This window comes from Aquarana catesbeiana, linkage group LG03 (assembly GCF_042186555.1).
Source record: "Aquarana catesbeiana isolate 2022-GZ linkage group LG03, ASM4218655v1, whole genome shotgun sequence".
NCBI lineage: Eukaryota > Metazoa > Chordata > Amphibia > Anura > Ranidae > Aquarana > Aquarana catesbeiana.
The window spans coordinates 680,871,327-680,893,586 of NC_133326.1; the positions used below are offsets into that span (position 1 = coordinate 680,871,327).

The 22,260-nt window shown below is 44.6% G+C and overlaps 1 protein-coding gene across 1 annotated transcript in view; it reads right to left on the bottom strand.

Annotated features, from left to right (window-relative positions):
• LOC141134747 (uncharacterized) overlaps positions 1 to 1,051 on the bottom strand; it is a 99,381-nt gene extending 98,330 nt beyond the window's left edge. The window contains exon 1 of the mRNA XM_073624186.1: positions 979 to 1,051. Within this exon, the coding sequence (XP_073480287.1) occupies positions 979 to 1,021 (43 nt within the window). The 5' untranslated portion in view covers positions 1,022 to 1,051. The remainder of the gene's footprint in view (positions 1 to 978) is intronic.
• Between the last annotated feature and the right edge of the window lie 21,209 nt (positions 1,052 to 22,260).

Below are 22,260 nucleotides of genomic sequence, written 5' to 3' on the forward strand. Positions count from 1 at the left end.
ATCAAAATGCAATAAACCTATCCCCTAGACGCTATAACTTTTGAGCAAACCAATCAATATACGCTTATTGCGATTTTTTTAACAAAAATATGTAGAAGAATACGTATCGCTCTAAACTGAGGAAAAAAATTGTTTTTTTATATACTTTTGGGGGATATTTATTATAGCAAAAAGTAAAAAATAATGCCTTTTTTCAAAATTGTCACTCTTTTTTTGTTTATAGCGCAAACAATAAAAAACGCAGAGGTGATCAAATACCACCAAAAGAAAGCTCTATTTGTGGGGAAAAAAGGACGTCAATTTTGTTTGGGTACAACGTCGCACGACAGCGCAATTGTCAGTTAAAATGAGGCAGTGCCGAATCGCAAAAAGTGCTCTGGTCAAGAAGTGGGTAAATTCTTCTGGGGCTTAAGTGGTTAAAGACTGCCCTGCACAGCCTACCTGAGTATTGTTGCTGACCATGTCCATCCCTTTATGACTACAATGTACCCAACTTCTGATGGCTACTTCCAGCAGGATAATGTACCATGTCACAAAGCTCCAATCATCTCACCACTGGACAATAAGGTCACTGTACTCCAATGGCCTCCACAGTCACCAGATCTCCATCCAATAGAGTACCTTTGGGATGTGGTGGAACGGGAGATTTGCATCAAAGATATGCAGCCAACAAATCTGCAGCAACTGTGTGATGCTATCATGTCACTATGGGCAAAGATCTCTGAGGAATCTTTCCAACACCTTGTTGAATCTATGCCACGAAGAATGAAGGCCGTTCTGAAGGCAAAAGGGGGTCCAACCCGGTACTAGCAAGGTGTACCCAATAAAGTGGCCAGTGAGTATATATACCATATACCCCAAAACATAACATAATAGTTTCTACAGACTGTATATATACTACATACCCCATAGACACAGCATGATGAGGACCAGTACACTGTATATAATAATACTACAGACTGTATATATACTACATACCCCATAGACACAGCATGATCAGGACCAGCACACAGGACATCATGGTTGCTGACTGATATTGACAAGGTTTGCTGATTATAAGACATTCAAAGAGGAACTTCTATTGGTACAATATCTCCTGTAGATATGAGAAGACATTTGTGCATCTAGACTTCCTCTTTTTTCTCCCACACTCCTTACAGACGAAATTAGGAGAAGAAATTGTTGCAAACCTAGCTTTACACATGAAGAGATAATATCAGTGCAACACATTTTATATGATAAGTACTATGTACACATAGTATTACACATCTAGTCATAAAAATGTTAAAAAACTGAAGAAACTGAAAACAGAACAGTTACATGACCATAAAAGAGAGAAGAGTCCTGTGACAATGAGAATGAATTAGGGACGTAGGAGCTAAATTGAGGAAAAGGACCTCCAAGGTAGTATTCTCAGGAATACTACCGGTACATCGAGTCACACCAGAAAGGCAGGGGGAGATTAGGGAAGTAAACAAGTGGCTGAAGAGCTGGTGTAGTAAGGAGGGGTTTGGGTTCCTGGAGGACTGGGCCGACTTCTCAGTCGGTAACCGGTACTATAGAAAGGACGGACTGCACCTAAATGAGGAGGGTGCAGATCTGCTGGGAATGAAGATGGTCAAAAAGTTAGAGGGGTTTTTAAAATAGGCGATGGGGGGGAGGGTCCAGAGACAGTGATAGCCAGCGCGGAAGATATTCCAGAGGGTAGTATTGGGGGCATTAGTGGTAGGTTAACCAAAGCACAAAAACACAAGGTGAGTGTGGTAGCAAATCCTAGTTGCAATCTTGAATCACCCAATACGAGGACAATATGCGACCGGTCTAAACTATGTGGCATGTTCACTAATGCCAGGAGCATGGCGGACAAGATGGGTGAACTAGTGATACTGTTGTACAAGGAGGATTTGGATTTTGTGGGAATTTCAGAGACCTGGTTCAACAGCTCTCATGATTGGCTGGCAAACATTCAAGGGTATACCCTATACCGCAAGGATAGAGAGGGTAAAAAAGGGGGAGGGGTATGCCTATATATCAAGAATAATGTACAAGTGAATGTGAGAGATGACATCACTGAGGGAGCTAGGGAGGAGGGAGCTAGGGAGGAGGTGGAATCCTTATGGGTAGAGCTCCAAAGGGATGAAGCTAAGGGGAAAATAATACTGGGAGTATGCTATAGGCCCCCTAACCTGAAGGAGGAAGTGGAGACGGATCTCCTATCACAAATTGGATTAGCAGCAAGGATGGGAAGTGTTATCATAATGGGGGATTTTAATTATCCAGACATAGACTGGGCGGAGGGAACCGCGCATTCATTTAAGGCTCGCCAGTTCCTTAATGTCTTGCAGGACAATTTTATGGGTCAGATGGTAGACACACCAACTAGAAATAAAACATTACTGGATCTACTGATTACCAACAATACAGACCTGATCACAGATGTGGAAATACGGGGCAATTTAGGTAACAGCGATCACAGGTCAATTAGTTTCAGTATAAATCACACAAATAGGAAACATGAAGGGAACACAAAGACGCTGAATTTCAAAAGAGCCAACTTCCCTAAACTACAAACCTTACTAAAAGGCATAAATTGGGATAAAATATTAGGAACAAAGACTACGGAGGAGAGATGGGTTTGCTTTAAGAGCATATTAAATAAGGGCATTAGCCAATGTATCCCATTGGGTAATAAATTTAAAAGAGCGAACAAACATCCTGGATGGCTTAACTCCAATGTAAAAATGCATATAAAAGCAAAGGAGAAGGCCTTCAAAAAAAAAAGGTTGAGGGATCATCCTCAGCATTCAGAATTTATAAAGAATGCAATAAGAAATGGTGCAATTAGGACGGCTAAGATAGAACATGAAAGACACATAGCGGAGGAGAGCAAAAAAAATCCCAAGAAATTATTTAAGTATGTAAACAGTAAAAAAGGGAGGACAGACCATATTGGCCCTATAAAGAATGATGAAGGACATCTGGTTACAAAGGATGGGGAGATGGCAAAGGTATTGAATTTATTCTTCTCCTCAGTCTTCACGAGTGAATCGGGGGGCTTCAGTAACCAAAACTGCAGTGTTTATCCTCATGACACAACACAGGAAGCACCTACATGGTTAACAGAGGACGGAATTAAAATTAGACTTGAGAAACTTAACATTAATAAATCACCGGGACCAGATGGCTTGCATCCGAGGGTACTTAGGGAACTCAGTCAGGTGATTGCCAGACCGTTGTTCCTAATTTTTACAGACAGTCTATTGACTGGAATGGTACCAGCTGATTGGAGAAAAGCAAATGTAGCACCTATATTTAAAAAGGGCCCAAAAAACATCCCTGGGAATTACAGACCAGTTAGCCTAACATCAATAGTATGTAAACTCTTGGAGGGGATGATAAGAGACTATATACAAGATTTTAGTAATAAGAATGATATCATTAGCAGTAATCAGCATGGATTCATGAAGAATCGTTCTTGCCAAACCAATCTATTAACCTTCTATGAGGAGGTGAGTTGCCATCTAGATAAAGGAAGGCCCGTAGATGTGGTGTATCTGGATTTTGCAAAAGCATTTGACACAGTTCCCCATAAAGGTTTACTGTACAAAATAAGGTGCGTTGGCATGGACCATAGGGTGAGTACATGGATTGAAAACTGGCTGCAAGGGTGAGTTCAGAGGGTGATGATAAATGGGGAGTACTCAGAATGGTCAGGGGCGGGTAGTGGGGTTCCCCAGGGTTCTGTGCTGGGACCAATCCTATTTAATTTGTTCATAAACGACCTGGAGGATGGGCTAAACAGTTCAATCTCTGTATTTGCAGACGATACTAAGCTAAGCAGGGCAATAACTTTTCCGCAGGATGTGGAAATCTTGCAAAAAGACCTGAACAAATTAATGGGGTGGGCGACTACATGGCAAATGAGGTTCAATGTAGAAAAATGTAAAATAATGCATTTGGGTGGCAAAAATATGAATGCAATCTATACACTGGGGGGAGAACCTCTGGGGGAATCTAGGATGGAAAAGGACCTGGGGGTCCTAGTAGATGATAGGCTCAGCAATGGCATGCAATGCCAAGCTGCTGCTAATAAAGCAAACAGAATATTGGCATGCATTAAAAGGGGGATCAACTCCAGAGATAAAACGATAATTCTCCCGCTCTACAAGACTCTGGTCCGGCCGCACCTGGAGTATGCTGTCCAGTTCTGGGCACCAGTCCTCAGGAGGGATGTACTGGAAATGGAGCGAGTACAAAGAAGGGCAACAAAGCTAATAAAGGGTCTGGAGGATCTTAGTTATGAGGAAAGGTTGCGAGCACTGAACTTATTCTCTCTGGAGAAGAGACGCTTGAGAGGGGATATGATTTCAATTTACAAATACTATACTGGTGACCCCACAATAGGGATAAAACTTTTTCGCAGAAGAGAGACTCATGGCCACTCATTACAATTAGAAGAAAAGAGGTTGAACCTTAAACTACGTAGAGGGTTCTTTACTATAAGAGCGGCAAGGATGTGGAATTCCCTTCCACAGGCGGTGGTCTCAGCGGGGAGCATTGATAGCTTCAAGAAACTATTAGATAATCACCTGAATGACCGCAACATACAGGGATATACAATGTAATACTGACACATAATCACACACATAGGTTGGACTTGATGGACTTGTGTCTTTTTTCAACCTCACCTACTATGTAACTATGTAACTATGTAACTATGAGAGGAGAAGACTACCCTCATGAACCTATATTCTAAACATGTGAGGAATCCTCTATGGATTATTTGTGTAGCGCACAGATCGGATTGGTCTGGCGTTTTGGACCCGGGTTCCATTCCCCGATAGGCACACAGCAGCCAGGCACACAACATTTCCCGATCACTCAAGTCAGAGAACAGGATTTGCATGTCTTTTTTTTGTGGTTTTTATTTTTGGGTAGAACTTGGATAGGGTGAGGGTGAGCCTAGGGATACTCCCATAACAATAAACTTGAGAATGAGGACACTAACTCCGCACTAAAGCTTCAGGGTGAAGGCACCCCCTTTGAAGTTGTATAGATGAAACCAAATGTACCAAAGAGGCATTCCTCAACATGAATACAGATCTGAATGTACTGGTAGTAGCTGGTGAACTCCCAGAAAAGCTAAGGAAGGTCTTTAGATCCAGAAGGCCGGTACTCACTGTTTCCTGATCTCAGTGCAGCCATGTGCAGGGTCAGTCCACTCCTGTACTCCAACTGACTGTGTCCTGGATCTTTAGAAGGTTTTCTGTAAATGCTCCAGGAGAATAGAACAGAGAAGCAGTATCTGGGACCCCACAAAAGGTGCTTGCAGCTCCAGACAGGCTTTCCAGGGATGTCACAGCCCTCAGGCTGGGTCTTACTCCCCCAGGAACCAGAGCCCATTTATACCCCCCTCAGCCCACTGCTGGTCACCTGTTTATCATTTTGACCAGGAGTTAGCTGGGGAGATATTAACATTCTGTCACAAGGGAAGACATGGGTCCTGTGTTCCTGCAAAGCAGGGACACCGATCCATGTCTTCCCCTAGTAAAAGCACCTCCCGCAGTTCAAAAACACAGGCTAGGCACACATTTAACCCTTTCATCACCCCTGATGTTTAACCCTTTCCCAGCCAGTATCATTAGTACAGTGACAGTGCATATTTTTTGTGCTGATCACTGAATTAGTGTCACTGGTCACAAAAAAGTGTCAAGTGTCAATTAGTGTCCAATTGTCTGCCGCAATATCATATAAGTCACTGATCACCGTCAATACTAGCAAAAAAAATAAATAAATATATTTCCCATATCCCATAGTTTGTAGATGCTATAACTTTTGCACAAACCAATCAATATACAATTTATTATTTTTTTACCAAAATATGTAGCAGAATACATATTGGCCTAAATCTATGAAGAAATTTGATTTTTAAGTAAAAAATATTGTTTTTTTTTTCAAAATTATCAGTCTTTTTTTGTTTATGGCGTAAAAAATAAAAACCACAGAGGTGATCAAATACCACCAAAAGAAAACACTATTTGTGGGAAAAAATGGCCTGGTCAGCAAGTGGTGTAAACCTTTCAGAGGTGAAATGGTTAACATGCAGACTAAGGTCATATTCTCCTACCCACTATGTCCCAGGGTCCCCTGGGAGACAGGGAAGAGTAATTGAGCCCATACCTACAGAGCCCAGAGCAGACCTAACTAGCCAAATACTGCTCTCCCTTAAAAACTAAAAACTAAATTTAACCACTTAAGGACCGAGCCTCTTTCTGAGATTTGTTGTTTACAAGTTAAAAACATTTTTTTTTGCTAGAAAATTACTTAGAACCCCCAAACACTCATAAATACATACTTTTTTTTCTAACACCCTAGAGAATAAAATGGCGGTCGTTTCAGTACTTTCTGTCACACCGTATTTGCGCAGCTGTCTTACAAGTGCACTTTTTTGGAAAAAATACACTTTTTTTAATTAAAAAATAAGACAACAGTAAAGTTAGCCCAATTTTTTTATACTGTGAACGATAATGTTACGCTGAGTAAATTGATACCCAACATGTCACGCTTCAAAATTGCACTCGCTTGTGGAATGGCGACAAACTTTTACCCTTAAAAATCTCCATAGGCAACATATAAAAAAATTCTACAGGTTGCATGTTTTGAGGTACAGAGGAGGTCTAGGGCTAGAATTATTGCTCTCACTCTACCGATCACGGCAATACCTCACATGTGTGATTTGAACACCGTTTTCATATGCGGGCGCTACTCACGTATGCGTTCGCTTCCACGCGCTAGCTCGGCGGGACAGGGTCCGTTTCCTTATTTATTTACCTTTTATTTTTACACTGTTCTTTTTTTTAAAAAAAGTGTCACTTTTATTCCTCTAAGGGCTCTTTCACACGGACGTGTCTGTGTACGGAGCCCGCTCTGCTCAGTGGGGGATCGTTCCGTTGATCCCCGCTGAGCAGGCAGATGACAGGTCCGTCTCTGCACACTGTGCAGGGACGGACCTGTCAGAGCGCCGCTCTCCCCTATGGGGGATCGGATGAAGACTGACTGTCGTCACCCGATCCGATCCGCAGACGGGTGGAAAAGTAGGTTTTTCCTCCGTCACACTTTTTCGGATCGGAGCGGGTCCGTAGAGGTCTATGGAGCATCCGTTCAGGTCCGCCTAAAAAACTGACAGGCGGACCCGAACGGATCGTTAGTGTGAAAGAGGCCATACAAGGAATGTAAACATCCCTTGTTATAGAAAAAAAAGCATGACAAGACCTCTTAAATATGAGATCTGGGGTCAAAAAGACCTCAGATCTCATATTTACACTAAAATGCAATAAAAAAAATAAAATAAAAAATTAATTTGAAAAAAAAAATGTCCCTTTTAAGAGCTATGGGCAGAAGTGACGTTTTGACGTAGCTTATGCCCTGCAATGGTATGGAGATGGGTGGGGACCATCTTCCCCTCACTCGTCTCCATACCCAGCCAGCAGAAGGACCCGATCGCCTCCGCCGCTACCGACGGCTCCGGTAAGAGGCGGGGGGCACCGAAGTGTGGCAGGAGGGGGGATCCCCCTCTCCCACCGCCGATAAAAGTGATCTTGTGGCGAATCCGCCGCAGAGACCACTATTATCAGAAACCGGACCACCGGCCGAAGAAGAGGATACCAGGGTTTTGGCAGCTAGCTGCTGCCATAACAAAGATATCCCTCTTCAAAGTTAGGACGTACATCAGCATGCGGCGGTCCGGAAGTGGTTAACAAACAGTAGCCACAGTTGTGTGAAAAAGTATTTGCCCTCTTCCTCATTTTTAATTTGTTTGCATATGTCTCACACTTAAATGATTCAGATCATTCAAAATCAAACAAATGTTAATATTACACAAAGTTAACCCGAGTAAATCCAAGATGCAGTTTTTAAATTATTATTTCATTTATTTATTTTTTTTCATAAAAGTTTTTTATTTTATTCAGTAAAGAAAGGGTATACAAAGAAAGCAGTACATAATGTCAATAAAGTCACATCATTAACATCAGATTGAGTTTACAGTCTTAGGATACAGCTTATTAGAACAGCCTGGGATGAATCGACCAGGAACAAAACTTGTGCATAAAACAGAACATCATTAGGTGGAGGATCTCTCTTTCATTTTGGTTCGTGTTTGGTCTCCTCCGAGAGGAGGGTGTATATAAGGTGTCTCTGTGGTGTTTTATGATGGCAAAGGTCGTCGAAGGCCTGAGTTGTCTTGTCCAGTTGGTTTGGTGCGTATGGGTCGCGAGGAAGTGCCGTATTTGCCTATAGGTCCAAAAGGGGAAAGAGGCGGTCTTAGAGATGGTGTTTACTTTCTCTAGGGGGATAGGAGTCCCACCAGAGAAAAACTGGAGGGCTAAGACATCTTCATAAGGTCGTTCCTGACGTAGAAATGCTGGAATTCACCTGGAGGAAAAGCAAGGTTTCCTCTTATGCCCTGTACACACGGTCGGACATTGATCGGACATTCCAACAACAAAATCCATGGATTTTTTCCGACAGATGTTGGCTCAAACTTGTCTTGCATACACACGGTCACACAAAGTGGTCAGAATTTCCGAACGTCAAGAACGCGGCGACGTACACCATGTACGACGAGACTATAAAAGGGCAGTTCAATACCAAGTGTGCCACCCTTTGGGCTCCTATTGCTAATGTCGTGTTAGTAAAAGTTTGGTGAGAGACGATTCGCGCTTTTTCAGACTCGTGGTTTTCAGATCCTATTTCTGGTGTTCAGTTTGTGCTTGTGGGTTTGTATCTGGTCTTCAGTGCGTGCAGCGAGTTCCCATTGATTTGTCATTGTGTTCTTGTCCGTTCCTTACTGATTTTCAGGTCGCTCTTCACAAGCCTTGCTGTTCTTCAGTGCGTTCTGTTACTTCGGTCTGACCAGCCGACCGTTTTCTAGCCATGTTGCGTGTACGTACTCATCGTAGAGTCCGTGCTGTGCGGGGGCTTGGTGTTGGAGTTCTTACTTTGACACAAGTCCAGTCCATGAACAGGGTGGGGAGGAGTTCATGGACCAAGAATTGGTTGCTCCAGCGTGACCAATTCTGTCACATGCCTTTGCTCCGTGAGAATAATCCTGACGATTTCAGGAACTTTCTCAGGATGATGGACCCCGTATTTCGTTGTTGGCTTTGCTGACCCCTTATATCAGCAGGCAGGATACCTGCATGAGGCAAGCCATCACTCCAGAGCAGAGGCTAGTCGCCACGTTGTGGTACTTGGCGACGGGGAGAAGCCTGCAGGACCTCAAGTTCTCGACAGGCATCTCCCCCCAGGCTCTGGGGATCATTATCCCAGAGACCTGTTCTCCCATCATCCAGGTCCTGCAGAAGGACTATATTAAGGTAAGATTTATCCTTTAACATCACATTTTATTGTATTTAATCTTTGCTAATGTAATGCATTTCTTTCCTTATTCCCTAATTACCATGATTGTAATATGCTGTGAATGTCCCCTTTGTCCTCATGCATGCTGGTTTTATTTTACATTTTTTTTTTGTCCTTCATGCATATTTGCCTTCACTTACCTCCCCAACATGCTCTCCTGGGCCTATATCCACCTCGTCTAGTCACTTAACAATGTATTTAGTCAGCTCCATAGTAGTGCTTTACCCCAAATACCCCCTAAAATGTGTAAAAATGTTTTTTGTGCTTTAAATTCTGGCAGAGTTCCAAAGGCTTTTTTTTGGGTCCCAAAATCATTTTGAACCCTCCCTCCCCCCAACTGCTAAGTCAGCTGATACCAATCCTCTATCTGCTGACTTTGCCAAACCCATACACCCTATACCTACCTCTTTTGTGGTCAGATTTATGGATGAATTCACCAAAGCATGTAGTGCAAGGGCCTGCCTGAATACTTTCAAATGGCACTGTTTAAAGTTTTTGTATCCTATTATTATCTTGATAGGGAATAGCAGAATGCAAAAATGTGCTAAAATTTGTACAGTGTGTATTTATATCTTTGTATTATGACACTTCTTACCTGTCCAGTGGGCTGCCAATAGTGTAAGTAAGGAGGGGCTGGCCAAAGTAATACACATTATTTAGGCATTCATCTCTCAATGAAGTGGAGAGGGTTACCTGTCCAAAACATCTCCCCCCACTAAAAATTTTTAAATCGCCCATGAGAGGGGGGGGATCTGATAGGTGGACCTTATACCTTTGTCTTTAAATACTCCCTAAAATAAATGTTATATTGATGTTGGCCAAGAATGTTTGTGTCTAATTTGCTTTCAATGTTTATGTGCAAAATTATAAATTTTTGGTTCTTGTTTGACTCCACAGTTTCCTCCCAACCCACAGGAATGGCAGACAGTGGCCTCCCACTTTGTCCAGCGGTGGGACTTTCCTAACTGTGTAGGGGCAATTGATGGGAAACACGTCCACATAGTCCCACCATCTAACTCTGGGTCATACTATTATAATTACAAGGGGTTCAATAGTATTGTGATGTTGGTGGTGGTGTCGGCTACTTACGAGTTCCTGTATGTGGACATGGGGAAGAATGGCTGGATGTCAGATAGTGGAGTCATCGCCCACACGGAGTTCTACAGGCGTCTCCAGAATGGCAGCTTGGGCTTGCCACCTCCAGAAGACAATGCGGAAGGACTCCCATTTGTCTTCGTTGCGGTTGAAGCGTTTGCGCTGGGGGACCATCTTATGCGGCCATTCCCTATGAGGACCCTCACCCCGGACCAGAGGGTTTTTAATTACTGTCTGGTTCTACCTATTTCTTACACCCATACACATGGCGGAATATAAACTAAATCACATCATCCTGTGTTGCTGTGTTCTCCACAACTTTTTAAGGAGAAAATCTTGGAACTATGCTGCCTATTAATGAACCAACCCTGACGGCGCTTGAAGCTGGCCGTTCTGGCTTGCCCCCCCAGAGTGCCCACGAGGTCCGTATAAGATACATGGAATACTTTGCGGGTAAGGGGGCCATCGATCTGCCAGACAATGTCTGAGACATTTTTTAAATAAAAATATATTTTAAACTGAACAAATATTTGCTTTGATTTCCTGCTTGGCTTTCTTTTAGCTGTCTCCTCGGTTATCTTTTATTAATGGTCTAATTTTTTGGCCTTTATCTTCAACAGTGCAAACGAAATTTCGTTGACACATGAGGTGACAATCTTCTTCAGCTAACTATTAATTATTATGTTGTGGGTCTGCTACACACACACCTTGTTTTTTTTGTGAATGTATGTAATGCATTACTGACAAAAATAATAATAATTTTCAACATCATGCCCTAAATTTGTGAAGTCCTGAAAATGGCGTAATTGTGTAAAATTAGAAAGCACTGTTGGGTGTAATTTACTAAAGGAAAATACACTTTGCACTACAAGTGCACTTGAGACTGCACTGAAACTGCACTTGTAGTGCAAAGTGGATTTGCCTTTAGTAAATAACCCCCATTGTCACTGAAAACAACAACTTTATTCCAAAAACTGCTTTTGAGCATTGAAAGAAGAAGCCACACATTGTTGATTATCAATCTTTTTAATCAAAGCACAATCACATGTGCATTTCTAAAAGGTTTTTTGAACAAACCAACATGTTTGTTGTATAACAATTTTTTGGGTCACATTAAAATAAGTAGAAATTGCCTTTTAAGATAAAACAGGCATGTTTAAAACCATAAAAAATACACAACTCTGGAACTTACAAAGTTCAACTTTTCAAGAAAGTGAAGGCAATATCAGACATGAGTATGTACAAACTGTGTTTGATATTGCGTTCAGTAGATGGGGTGAAGTCACCCCTAGAAAAGCCAAATTTTGAAGATGCACACAAATTGCCTAATGTCAACATGTGCTAGCTGCCATCATGGAGGATTAAGGGACGTGTTTTGTGGGTGCAACCCCTTCCTCTCAGCTACTTTATTATTGAGGAAGGGGTTGCACCCACAAAACACGTACATTGATCTCCCGTGATAGCAGATAGCACATGTTGACACACTGTGTGCATCTTCAAATTTTAGCTTTTCTATAATGTGTCAAAAATTAGTCATAAAAATAACAATAATAATGCTGCAATAAGTTAGGGATTTCTGGGTATTTTAAATTCTCCCTAAAACATCAATGATGTTCTTCATTTTGTTTTGAACATCATTGATGTTTTGCTTGATGTTTTTCTAAATCCCTATTACACCCCATTATCTCCCCGATGAGGATCTGGGCACTTTCACTGGTGAAATGGCATTCCTCTTCCACAACATCACGATCACCTAAAAGATAAAAAAAAATAACTCACCATGTATTATAAATATGCAGGCATCCATCTTTTACCTGAGCCTGTGGTCGCAGACACTCACCTGTTGTGGTGACAATTTCCACAACGTCTCCCTCCTCCTCCTCTGGTTGGGTTTGGGGGATTTCCCCTTCTTCCTGAGGTGGGGGGTCCGTGGTCTCCTCTGATGAGTGGTGTCCTCCGAGTCTTTTCTCCCCTATGTGAACAAAAATAGGTATACTTAGCACACTGCTATTTGATGGCAGAAATAGGAATATGAAACATTGCTTGGAAGTGGGGTACAATTGTCTGTTTTGGCAGAGTAACAAGATGAAGAAATATTTTTGTCCTTTGTCAAGCTTGAATACTTACCTGTTTTGTACAAGCTTCACAGATGGAGACACCCCTATAGTACACACTGGAACACCTGTGTGGGCCCCCAAATAAAAAGGGTGTTCTTGTGTCCCACACTAGTGCTCCAGCGTCCAGATGTGTAAACAGCTGCTGAGTGTCCTCTCTTTACACAGAATCTATTTTGCATTTCATTCTAGCTACAAACGCATCTAGGCAACAAACTTATTTTAAGAGAAGTAGGCCAGAAAAAATGTATTGAACTGCATCTGGACAAAACATGCTTTTTATTGGCCGAACGAACAATGTTTCCTATGAACGAATTATGTGTCCATGAACATGAAAGTTGCCATTTTAAACTGTACAACAGTAAAGAAAAGCACATGGTGCAGCAAGAACGTAATACAAAGGAAGAATAGGAACACAGGACAACTACTTACTTTTTGCAGCACTCTCCTGATCCTTCTATACTGATCGTGCTCCCTGATTTTGAGGTCCGACCACCATTTCCTGAGTTGATCCTTGGATCGCCGTACCCCAAAATTCCTGTGCAGACTTATCACAACTTTGGCCATGATCTTGGCCTTTCTGACCTGTGGGTTGGGGTAAGGTCCATGCTTCCCATCATAGTCGGCCCTCTTCAAGATGTCCACCATCTCCACTATCTCAACAAAGGACATATTTGATGCCTTAAATCTCCTCCGGGATCGTGACGTTTCTGGCTTTGGCCTTTCCTCCTCCTCCTCGTTGCTGCTATTAGCACGCACATGTTGTATCTCTGCCATGTGCTCTTCCCCACTGCGCCGAACGAGAAGGGGCGGGGAATAGACTAGAAAGAACGTCAGGGGCGGGCGGAGTTTCACGCATGCGCAGTGTATATAAAGCGTAACATGCGTGCGTCGTACGTATGATCTGTGAGCGGAGGAAGGAGTATCGGAAGCGCCGAAGTGGAGTAGCCCAGCTTGAGCCAGGTATAGCACTGTTCTACAGATTTCTTGTCAATAAATAAATTATGTTTACTAGATGTTGTTAATCACTAATTGCTGATTTAATAATGTGTTTTACATATCACTAGACAGTAGTGGGCAAAAATAATTGGGACAATAATGAAAAATGCTGGGCTCAGAATGATAGTCTTTTCTATTTATTAACATTCATTTCGCAACAGTCATGAGATGAAAATTGTGTGTGATTGATTAAGAAAAAACTAAAACTATGTCCCTTTTTCATACACAGGAAGACCTCAGCCAGGAGGGGGCTGTGGAATGTGGCACACAGGAGGAGGTGGGGTTAGTGGCAGCCAGGAGGAGGCGGGGGTTAGTGGCAGCCAGAAGGTGGCCGGGGTTAGTGGCAACCAGAAGGTGGCCGGGGTTAGTGGCAGCCAGGAGGTGTCCAGGGTAAGTGGCAGCCAGGAGGAGGAGGGGGTGTTAGCCAGGAGGTGGCCGGGCCCAGTAGGATCCTCACAGAATCCCAGGTCCCTCCCCTCTGCCTTCCAAACAAAAGACCCAGGAAGGGTAGTAACGTGGAGGATTCAGCATTCAGGCTGATTCAGGAGGCTTCTGCGTCCCTCAGAGCCACCCCCACTCGTAAAGAGGCCTTTGCCTGCATGACTGCCACAAAACTGCAGGACATGCAGGAGGGCCAACGCCTCATGTGTGAAAACTAAGGGGGTGAGGGGCAAAATCACACCCAATACCCACCTGTGTGAGTTGCATCATCCTCCTCCTCCTCCTGCCACAACTGCAACACCACAGACACAGCCTGGAAGGAAGCGTGTAAGGAAGACAAGAAAGTGATGACCTGGGTTCAGTCTTGTCTGACAAAAGATGCAGGCTTTTGTATGACCACAGCCTGGGGACATACATGTCATCTGCTGCTGTTCATGATCTCTTGGACTTCTGGCCCAGATTGTACTCCCTTATATATGGACTCCTCAGGCCACCAATTTTGCAGTAAAATAGTTGATGTGTGCCCTGGGGGCCAAGGGCTTCGCCAATTTCTGCTGTTTCTCCAGCGTTACCTCCCTCTTTCTTTGGTTATGACCCCTTAATACATTTTTTTTTTATTATTATACTCGCCTATGTGTGTTTTCCTTCAAAAAGAACAGTTTGTTTGTGAGGAGGCAGGTACATTTCAAAAATACAATGTGAAATTAACAAGAGACACCAACACCAAGCAATCTGCTTGAGATTAAATAATACAAGATAATAATGGTGTTGTGGTAACTTGACACACAAAACACACCCAAAACTATTCTGGAGTTAAAAAAAAAAAAAAATAACAACAGGAGATCAGGATTTCAAAAAAAAACCCAAAATCTAAAAACATCAAAAAATTAAATTCTTTTCGGGAGATGTGACAAATAAAAATATTATATACCTGAAATCATGATAAATAATAAAGAAAGAAGTTTGTGAGAACTCTGTGTGAATATGAGCAGCAAAACAACTTCATTCTTATAGCATTATAAAGAAGAAGAGAGTGCGCTGCATTAAACAATTTAAAACATTGCAGCATGACGAAAGTGCTATATCCATTACAAACACTAATTTTACCAGACCACGCAGTTCCATCTCGGAATTTATTCTGAGCATGCGCGGCACTTTGTGCGTCGGAATTGTCCACACACGGTCAGAATTTACGTGAACGGATTTTGTTGTCGGAAAATTTTATAGCCTTCTCTCAAACTTTGTGTGTTGGAAATTCCGATGGAAAAAGTCCAATGGAGCCCACACACGGTCGGAATTTCCGACAACGAGCTCCAATCGCACATTTTCCGTCGGAAAATCTGACCGTGTGTACAGGGCATTAGAGTAGTTAGGGGTCCCGGAATGAGTGCATATGTCCCAGATTCTGAATCTTTTTTGAAGGCTAAGAGAGAGGGGTATATGAGCAGATGGGATGAGATGTTTTGTGGCCAGTGTTTGGAGGGTATCCAGGGAAGCAAATGGAGAGAATTGGGTGTAAAGGACTTTTCAAGATGTATCCATTTCTTTTTAAGCGCGTGTATATTCCAGTCTACTATTCTGGTAAGGTGACATGCCGTATAATACTTATATAAATCTGGTAGCCCAATATCCCCTTTGGTTTTGTGAAGTGTTAGGCGGGAGTATTTAATACGCGGTGGGGAGTTCTTCCATATGAAGGCGGAACAGGCTTTCTGATAGCGCGAAAAGAAATTAGGTGGTAGATGGATCGGAACAGAGTGAATTAAGTATAGAATGCATGGGAGGATGATCATTTTGATTAGAGCTGAGCGGCCGAACCAAGAAACATTCAATCCCATACAGTCTCTCAGGTGTTTTTTAGCCTTTGAGCCTTGAGGAGGGCAGTGTGGAAATTTATCATGTATAGCTCTGACAGGCGGGATGGGATTTGAATACCAAGTTATGTGATCGCCTCCTTCTCCCACTGGAAAGGAAAGGAGTCTTGACAATGGCTTATTTGTTGCGGAGAGAGGGATATGTTCCCTTGTATTCCTTTTCTTTCACGCTCACTCCCTGTATGTTGCGGTTATTTCGTAGCCTATTGAGGAAGGGTTCCAGAGTTAGTACATATAATAGGGGGCAGCCTTGGCGTGTACTGTTAGAAATGGAGAAGACGTTCAACAGGTGGCCATTGAACGTTACGGCCGCGGTGGGACAGGAATACAGGGACATTATATGTATTAGCATGCGAGTCTCATAGCCCAGGGCCACGAGTACTTTGCACATGTAGTCCCAAGCCACCCTGTCGAACGCCTTCTCCGTGTCCAGGGAAAGAAGAAAACCTTGAGATTTTGAGGATGTCAGCCAGTGATGAATGTTTAGGGTATGTATGGTATTGTCCCTGGCTTCCCTACCAGGGACGAATCCCACTTGATCTGTGGAAATAATGCCAGGCAATAGGGGAAGCAACCTGTTAGCTAGAATCTTCGCAATCTGGGCCGACAGCATTCTACCTGGAAGTATAAGGGGGTCTGCTAGTGCATTAAAGGTAGAGAGAAGCTTTGGAGAAGGAACATCAGCGAACAATTTGTAATACTGGAGGGTGAAGCTGTCCGGTCCTGGGCTCTTACCCGGTTTCATTTGCTTAATGGCAATCTACAATTCTTCTCCCGAGAGAGGGCCCTCCATCTCCTGAGCCTGTCGGGGAGTTAATGCTTTTGGGCTATATTGGGATAGGAATTCTCTAATGTTTTTAGTGCGAGTTTCGGTGGGAGTCTGGTTTGTGCAACTAGGGTGTAGATTATAAAGCTTTGAATAGAATTTCTCAAACTCGCCCGCGATGTCTTCACTCTTGAGCAGAAGTGCTCCCCGCGGATTGCGTATGTGGTGAATTATAGAGGAAGGTTTGGAAGCTTGGACCAAATGGGCAAGTAAGCATCCACATTTATTTCTAAGCTTGTAGAAGATCCTCTGGCCAAGAATGTATCGCCGTTTCGCAAGTTTACCTAATTCCTCCAGGAGTAAGGAACGGGCTTAATTCCTGAGGGGTAGACTGTGCTTGTGTCTGTTTATGAGTTAATTCTAGTGATTTGATAGTCTTTGTTAAGGCGTTCATTTTCGCTCTAGACTCTTTTTTGGTTTTTGCGGCTAAGGCCAGTAGTTCGCCTCGGATCACACATTTATGTACTTCCCAAAGGGAGATAGGGGACACTTCCGGGCTGTTATTTTCTGCGAAATATAGGCGGATGAGCGTACGTAAGTGGTCAATAGTAGCAGGGTCTTTTAAAAGTTAAGGGTTCAAGCGCCAGGTTTTTGTTTTAGTACAAGTCTCAGGGAAGGAGAGGGTAATTGTGATCGGGTGATGAACGGAAAGAAAGATGGGTTCTATTGTGGACTGTTGTAAGCAAGATAGGTCTGTTTGAGAAAGGAAGAAATAGTCAATCCTGGAATATTTCTGATGAGGGGCCGAGAAAAAAGTGTAGTCTTTGACAGAGGAAGACAAAGTACACCAAGCGTCAAGTAAGGTAAGTTGCTGGAGTTCAAATTTAATCTGGCGGAGGTCTTTATAGGGTAGGTTAGAGATGCCCAAGGAGGAATCTGGAACAGGGTTCAAAGGGGACATTAAAGTCCCCACTGAGGAGTACTATTCCCTTCTGGAGAGACAATAGGAGTTTGCAGGTTTTCTAAAGAAAGTGACATGGTGCTCATTAGGACAGTATATGTTAGCCAGTGTTATTTATTTTGAGGCGAAAGAGCCCTTGTGAAAGAAAAACCTACCTTCGGGGTCAATGAGGGAATCAGAAAGGTGGAAGTCTGCGTGTTTAGATACTAGGATAGAAACCCCTTTAGTCTTGGACTCAGGGTTAGTGGCATGAAAAGCAGAATGGTATATGTGATTGGATAATTTAGGTATAGAGTCAGAACGAAAGTGCGTTTCTAGCAGATAAATGAAGTGGGCCTTGTGTTTCGTAAGGGTAGACAGTACTTGTGATTAGGGATGAGCTTCGTGTTCGAGGTGAACCCATGATCGACTCGAACATCGTGTGTTCGGTCGTTCGCCGAATTACGAACGATATGGTTCGTTCGCGCCAAATTCGAGTGGCGCGTCACAGCCCATAATTCACTGCTGCATCGCAGTGCATTGCTGGCTGATGATTGGCCAAGCATGCACTATGACCCGCGTGCTTGGCCAATCACAGCGTTGTATGTACAGAGAGCTGTAATTGGCCAAAGCCAAGGAGGCTTTGGCCAATTATGGCTCAGGGGGTTTAGTACACGCCCCACACTATATAAGGTCGCCTGCACATTGGCCCTGTGTAGTGTGTTCCGGCGTTGAGACAGAGATAGAGAGAGAGAGAGAGAGAGAGAGAGAGAGAGAGAGAGAGACAGTGTCATTTGATTTAAGTTAGATAGAGGAGGCAGGTCGAGTCAGTTAGCTGCAGTTACAGTGTATTGTGTATATATATGCATTCCAGGTGTTGTGTATATATATATATATATATATATATATATATATATATATACATACACACTGTATTCAGTTTAGCTAGATCCTGTTCTTCTCTTCCTAATATACTGACAGGCAGGCAGGTGTTTTTACAGTATTTCCAGTTGCTGTACTGTGTACCCTGCACAGTCTCATCTACAGTATAGCTACCTGCAGCCAGGTGCTTTTGTAGGCTCTTTGAAGTGTTTCCAGTTACTCTACTGTGTACCCCACACAGTCTCACCTACAGTATAGCTACCTGCAGCCAGGTGCTTGTGTAGGCTCTTTGAAGTATTTCCAGTTACTGTACTGTGTACCCCGCACAGTTTCACCTACAGTACTCTTTGAAGTATTTCCAGTTACTGTACTGTGTACCCTGCACAGTTGCACCTACAGTATAGCTACCTGTTGTTATGATACTAATAATACTACAGGCAGGCGGTTGATTCTGCTAGCTGCAGTATAATCGGTATATATATATATATATATATATATATATATATATATATATATACATCCCAGTTTTGTGCAGCTCACTGCAGGCCAATAGTATGTCTGGAAGGCCAACAAGGAGAGGCATACAGTCACAAGCCAAAAAAAAAAGGGTAAGCAGGCTCTGTGTCTAGAGGCAACAGTGCTGGTCGTGGACACGGTGCATCCTCATCAGCACGTGGCCGTGGGACACGCTTGGCCTTTTTTTCGGCAGCTGGCCGTGTTGAGCCGCAACATGCGGAAGACTTGGTCGAGTGGATGACCAAGCTGTCCTCATCCTTCTCATCCTCTCTCACCCATGCTCAGTGTACTTTGTCTGGCAAAGCAGCTGCCAACGCGGCCTCTTCCCTCGGCTCAATGGCATCAGTGACTCCTTCCCTAGCCCCACCATGTCCTCCTGAGGAGTCCCTCGAACCGTTTGACCACAGTGTTGGGTACATGCTCCAGGAGGATGCCCAGTGTTTTGAAGGCTCTGATGATGGTACTGAGCTAGATGAAGGCAGTAACGTGAGCCCGGACAGAGGGGGTGCCCAAGAAGGACAGCAATCTGGCAGTCATGTTCCCCCTGCTGCAGCATACTGCCAGGTTTGCTCCAGTGATGAGGAGGGAGGGGATGATGAGGTCACTGACTCAACGTGGGTGCCTGATAGGAGGGAGGAGGAGGAGGAGGCACATCACCAACGAGGCAGGATGCCCTCCAGGGGCCAGCCTAAGGGCAGCACACTGACTGCATCACACCGCAGAGCTCCGCATGTGCAGGGCGCTGCTGTCTCTGCGCGTTATTCCAAAAGTTCTTTGGTGTGGGCCCTTTTTGAGACAGGTGCATCAGATCGCACCACTGCTATTTGCAACATATGTCTCAAGCGTATCTCACGTAGCCAAAACATCACCCGCTTGGGCACCACATGCTTGACCAGACATATGTTGACCTGCCATGCAGTTCGTTGGCAAGCGTACCTAAAAGACCCACACCAAAGAACAAAGAGGACCTCTCCTTCCTCCTCATCAGCTGGGATCTCCAACCCCACTATACCTTCAGTCCTCTCTGAGACTTGCACTGAGAGGAATTAAGGTGTAGAATTAGGTGTGTCACAGCCAAGTACTTGCGGGCAATCTGCTATTGGTACACCAACATCAGCTTGTACCAGGCAAATTTTCCTGAACCAGCTGCTGCACCGCAGAAAGAAGTTAGCTGCCAGCCATCCACATGCCCAGCGGTTGAATGCTAGCTTGGCAAAATTGCTAGCACTTAAACTGCTACCTTTTCAGTTGGTAGACTCTGCCCCCTTCCATGAGTTTGTGGAATGTGCAGTTCCTCAGTGGCAGGTTCCCAAACGCTCTCTACCGGTATGTGGAAGGCAATGTCTTGGCCTCGCTGAACAGGGCGGTCAGCGGTAAGGTGCATATTACCACTGACTCATGGTCCAGCAGGCATGGATAGGGACGTTACCTAAGTTTCACGGCACATTGGGTGACTCTGCTGGCAGCTGGGAAGGATGCAGGACAAGGGGCAGTAGTGTTGGAGGTTGTTCCGCCACCACGCCTCCAAAATGCTACTACTGGTGATTCTGACACACCTCTCTCCTCCACCCCCTCCTTTTCTTCTTCCTCCATGGCCTCTTCCTGTGCTTTGTCCTCAGAACCAGCGGTGCTCCGTAGGCATTCAAGGGGCTACGCAAGTACGCAGGCAAAAAGATGTCATGCGGTGCTTGAGCTGGTGTGCTTGGGGGACAGGAGCCACACTGAGGCAGAGATTCTGCCAGCTCTGCAGGGGCAGGTTCAGAGGTGGTTGACGCCATGCCAACTTAAGGCAGGAATGGTGGTTTGCGACAATGGCACCAACCTCCTCTCCTCCCTTCGACAGGGACAACTGACCCATGTGCCCTGTTTGGCTCCCATCCTTAAAGCGGAGTTCCACACAAAAATGGAACTTCCGCTTTTCGGAACCCTCCCCCCCTCCGGTGTCACATTTGGCACCTTTCAGGGGGGAGGGGGGTGCAGATACCTGTCTAAGACAGGTATTTGCACCCACTTCCGGCATAGACTCCCATGGGAGTCTAAGCTTCTTCCCGTCCCGACCGCGCTGTCTCCTGGGAACACACAGCTCCCAGGAGAGAGCGGGGACCACTAGGGACGCGCAGCGCGATTTGTGCATGCGCAGTAGGGAACCGGGAAGTGAAGCCGCAACGCTTCACTTCCTGATTCCCTCACCTAGGATGGCGGCGGCAGCTGCCGAGAACCGAGCGGGTTCTCGGCGTCCCCTGCCGACATCGCTGGACCCTGGGACAGGTGAGTGGGCATGTATTAAAAGTCAGCAGCTGCAGTATTTGTAGCTGCTGGCTTTTAATATTTTTTTTTTTGGCGGTGTGGGTGAACCCCCGCTTTAACTTGATGGTGCAGTGGTTCTTAGGCAGGTACCCGGGCTTACAGGATGTCCTGAGGCAGGCCAGGAAAGTCTGTGTGCATTTCCGCCGGTCATATAATGCCAGTGATCGGCTGGCTGACCTCCAAAAGGAATTTAACCTGCCCAAGAACTGCCTAATCTGTGACATGCCCACCAGGTGGAACACACACAGCAGAGGGCCATCAATGAGTACCTGTGCGACTATGGCACCAGGACAGGGTCAGGGGAGCTTGTTTTTTTTTTCCCCACGCCAGTGGGCCATGATCAGGGATGCTGGCACTGTCCTGTCACCATCTGAGGAGGCCACGAGGATGGTGAACAGTGACAGTTCATGCATCAGTGACACTGTCCCCCTTGTCCACCTGTTGGAGCACACGCTGCATGGAATAATGGACAGGGCACTTGAGGCAGAACAGAGGCAGGAAGAGGAGGACTTCCTTAGCTCTCAAGGCCCCCTTTATCCAGACAGTGTTCCTGTGTGCCCGCCGATCACACAGGAAGAGGACGAGCAGGAGGAGCAGGAGGATTGTGTCAGCATGGAGGTGGAGCCTGGCACTCAGCATCAGCAGCAGTGTTTAAGGGATCATTTACAGTCCCAAGAAAGCCATGGACTTGTACGCGGCTGGGAGGAGCTGGCTGTGGATCATGTCGTCCTTAGTGACCCAGAGGACTCCGGACCGAATGCCTTAGCAAACCTACGCTGCATGGCGTCCCTGATCCTGCAAAGCCTGCGGAAGGATCCTCATATTCGTGGTATCAAGGAGAGGGATCAATACTGGCTAGCAACCCTCCTTGATCCATGTTACAAGGATAAGGTTGTGGACCTTATT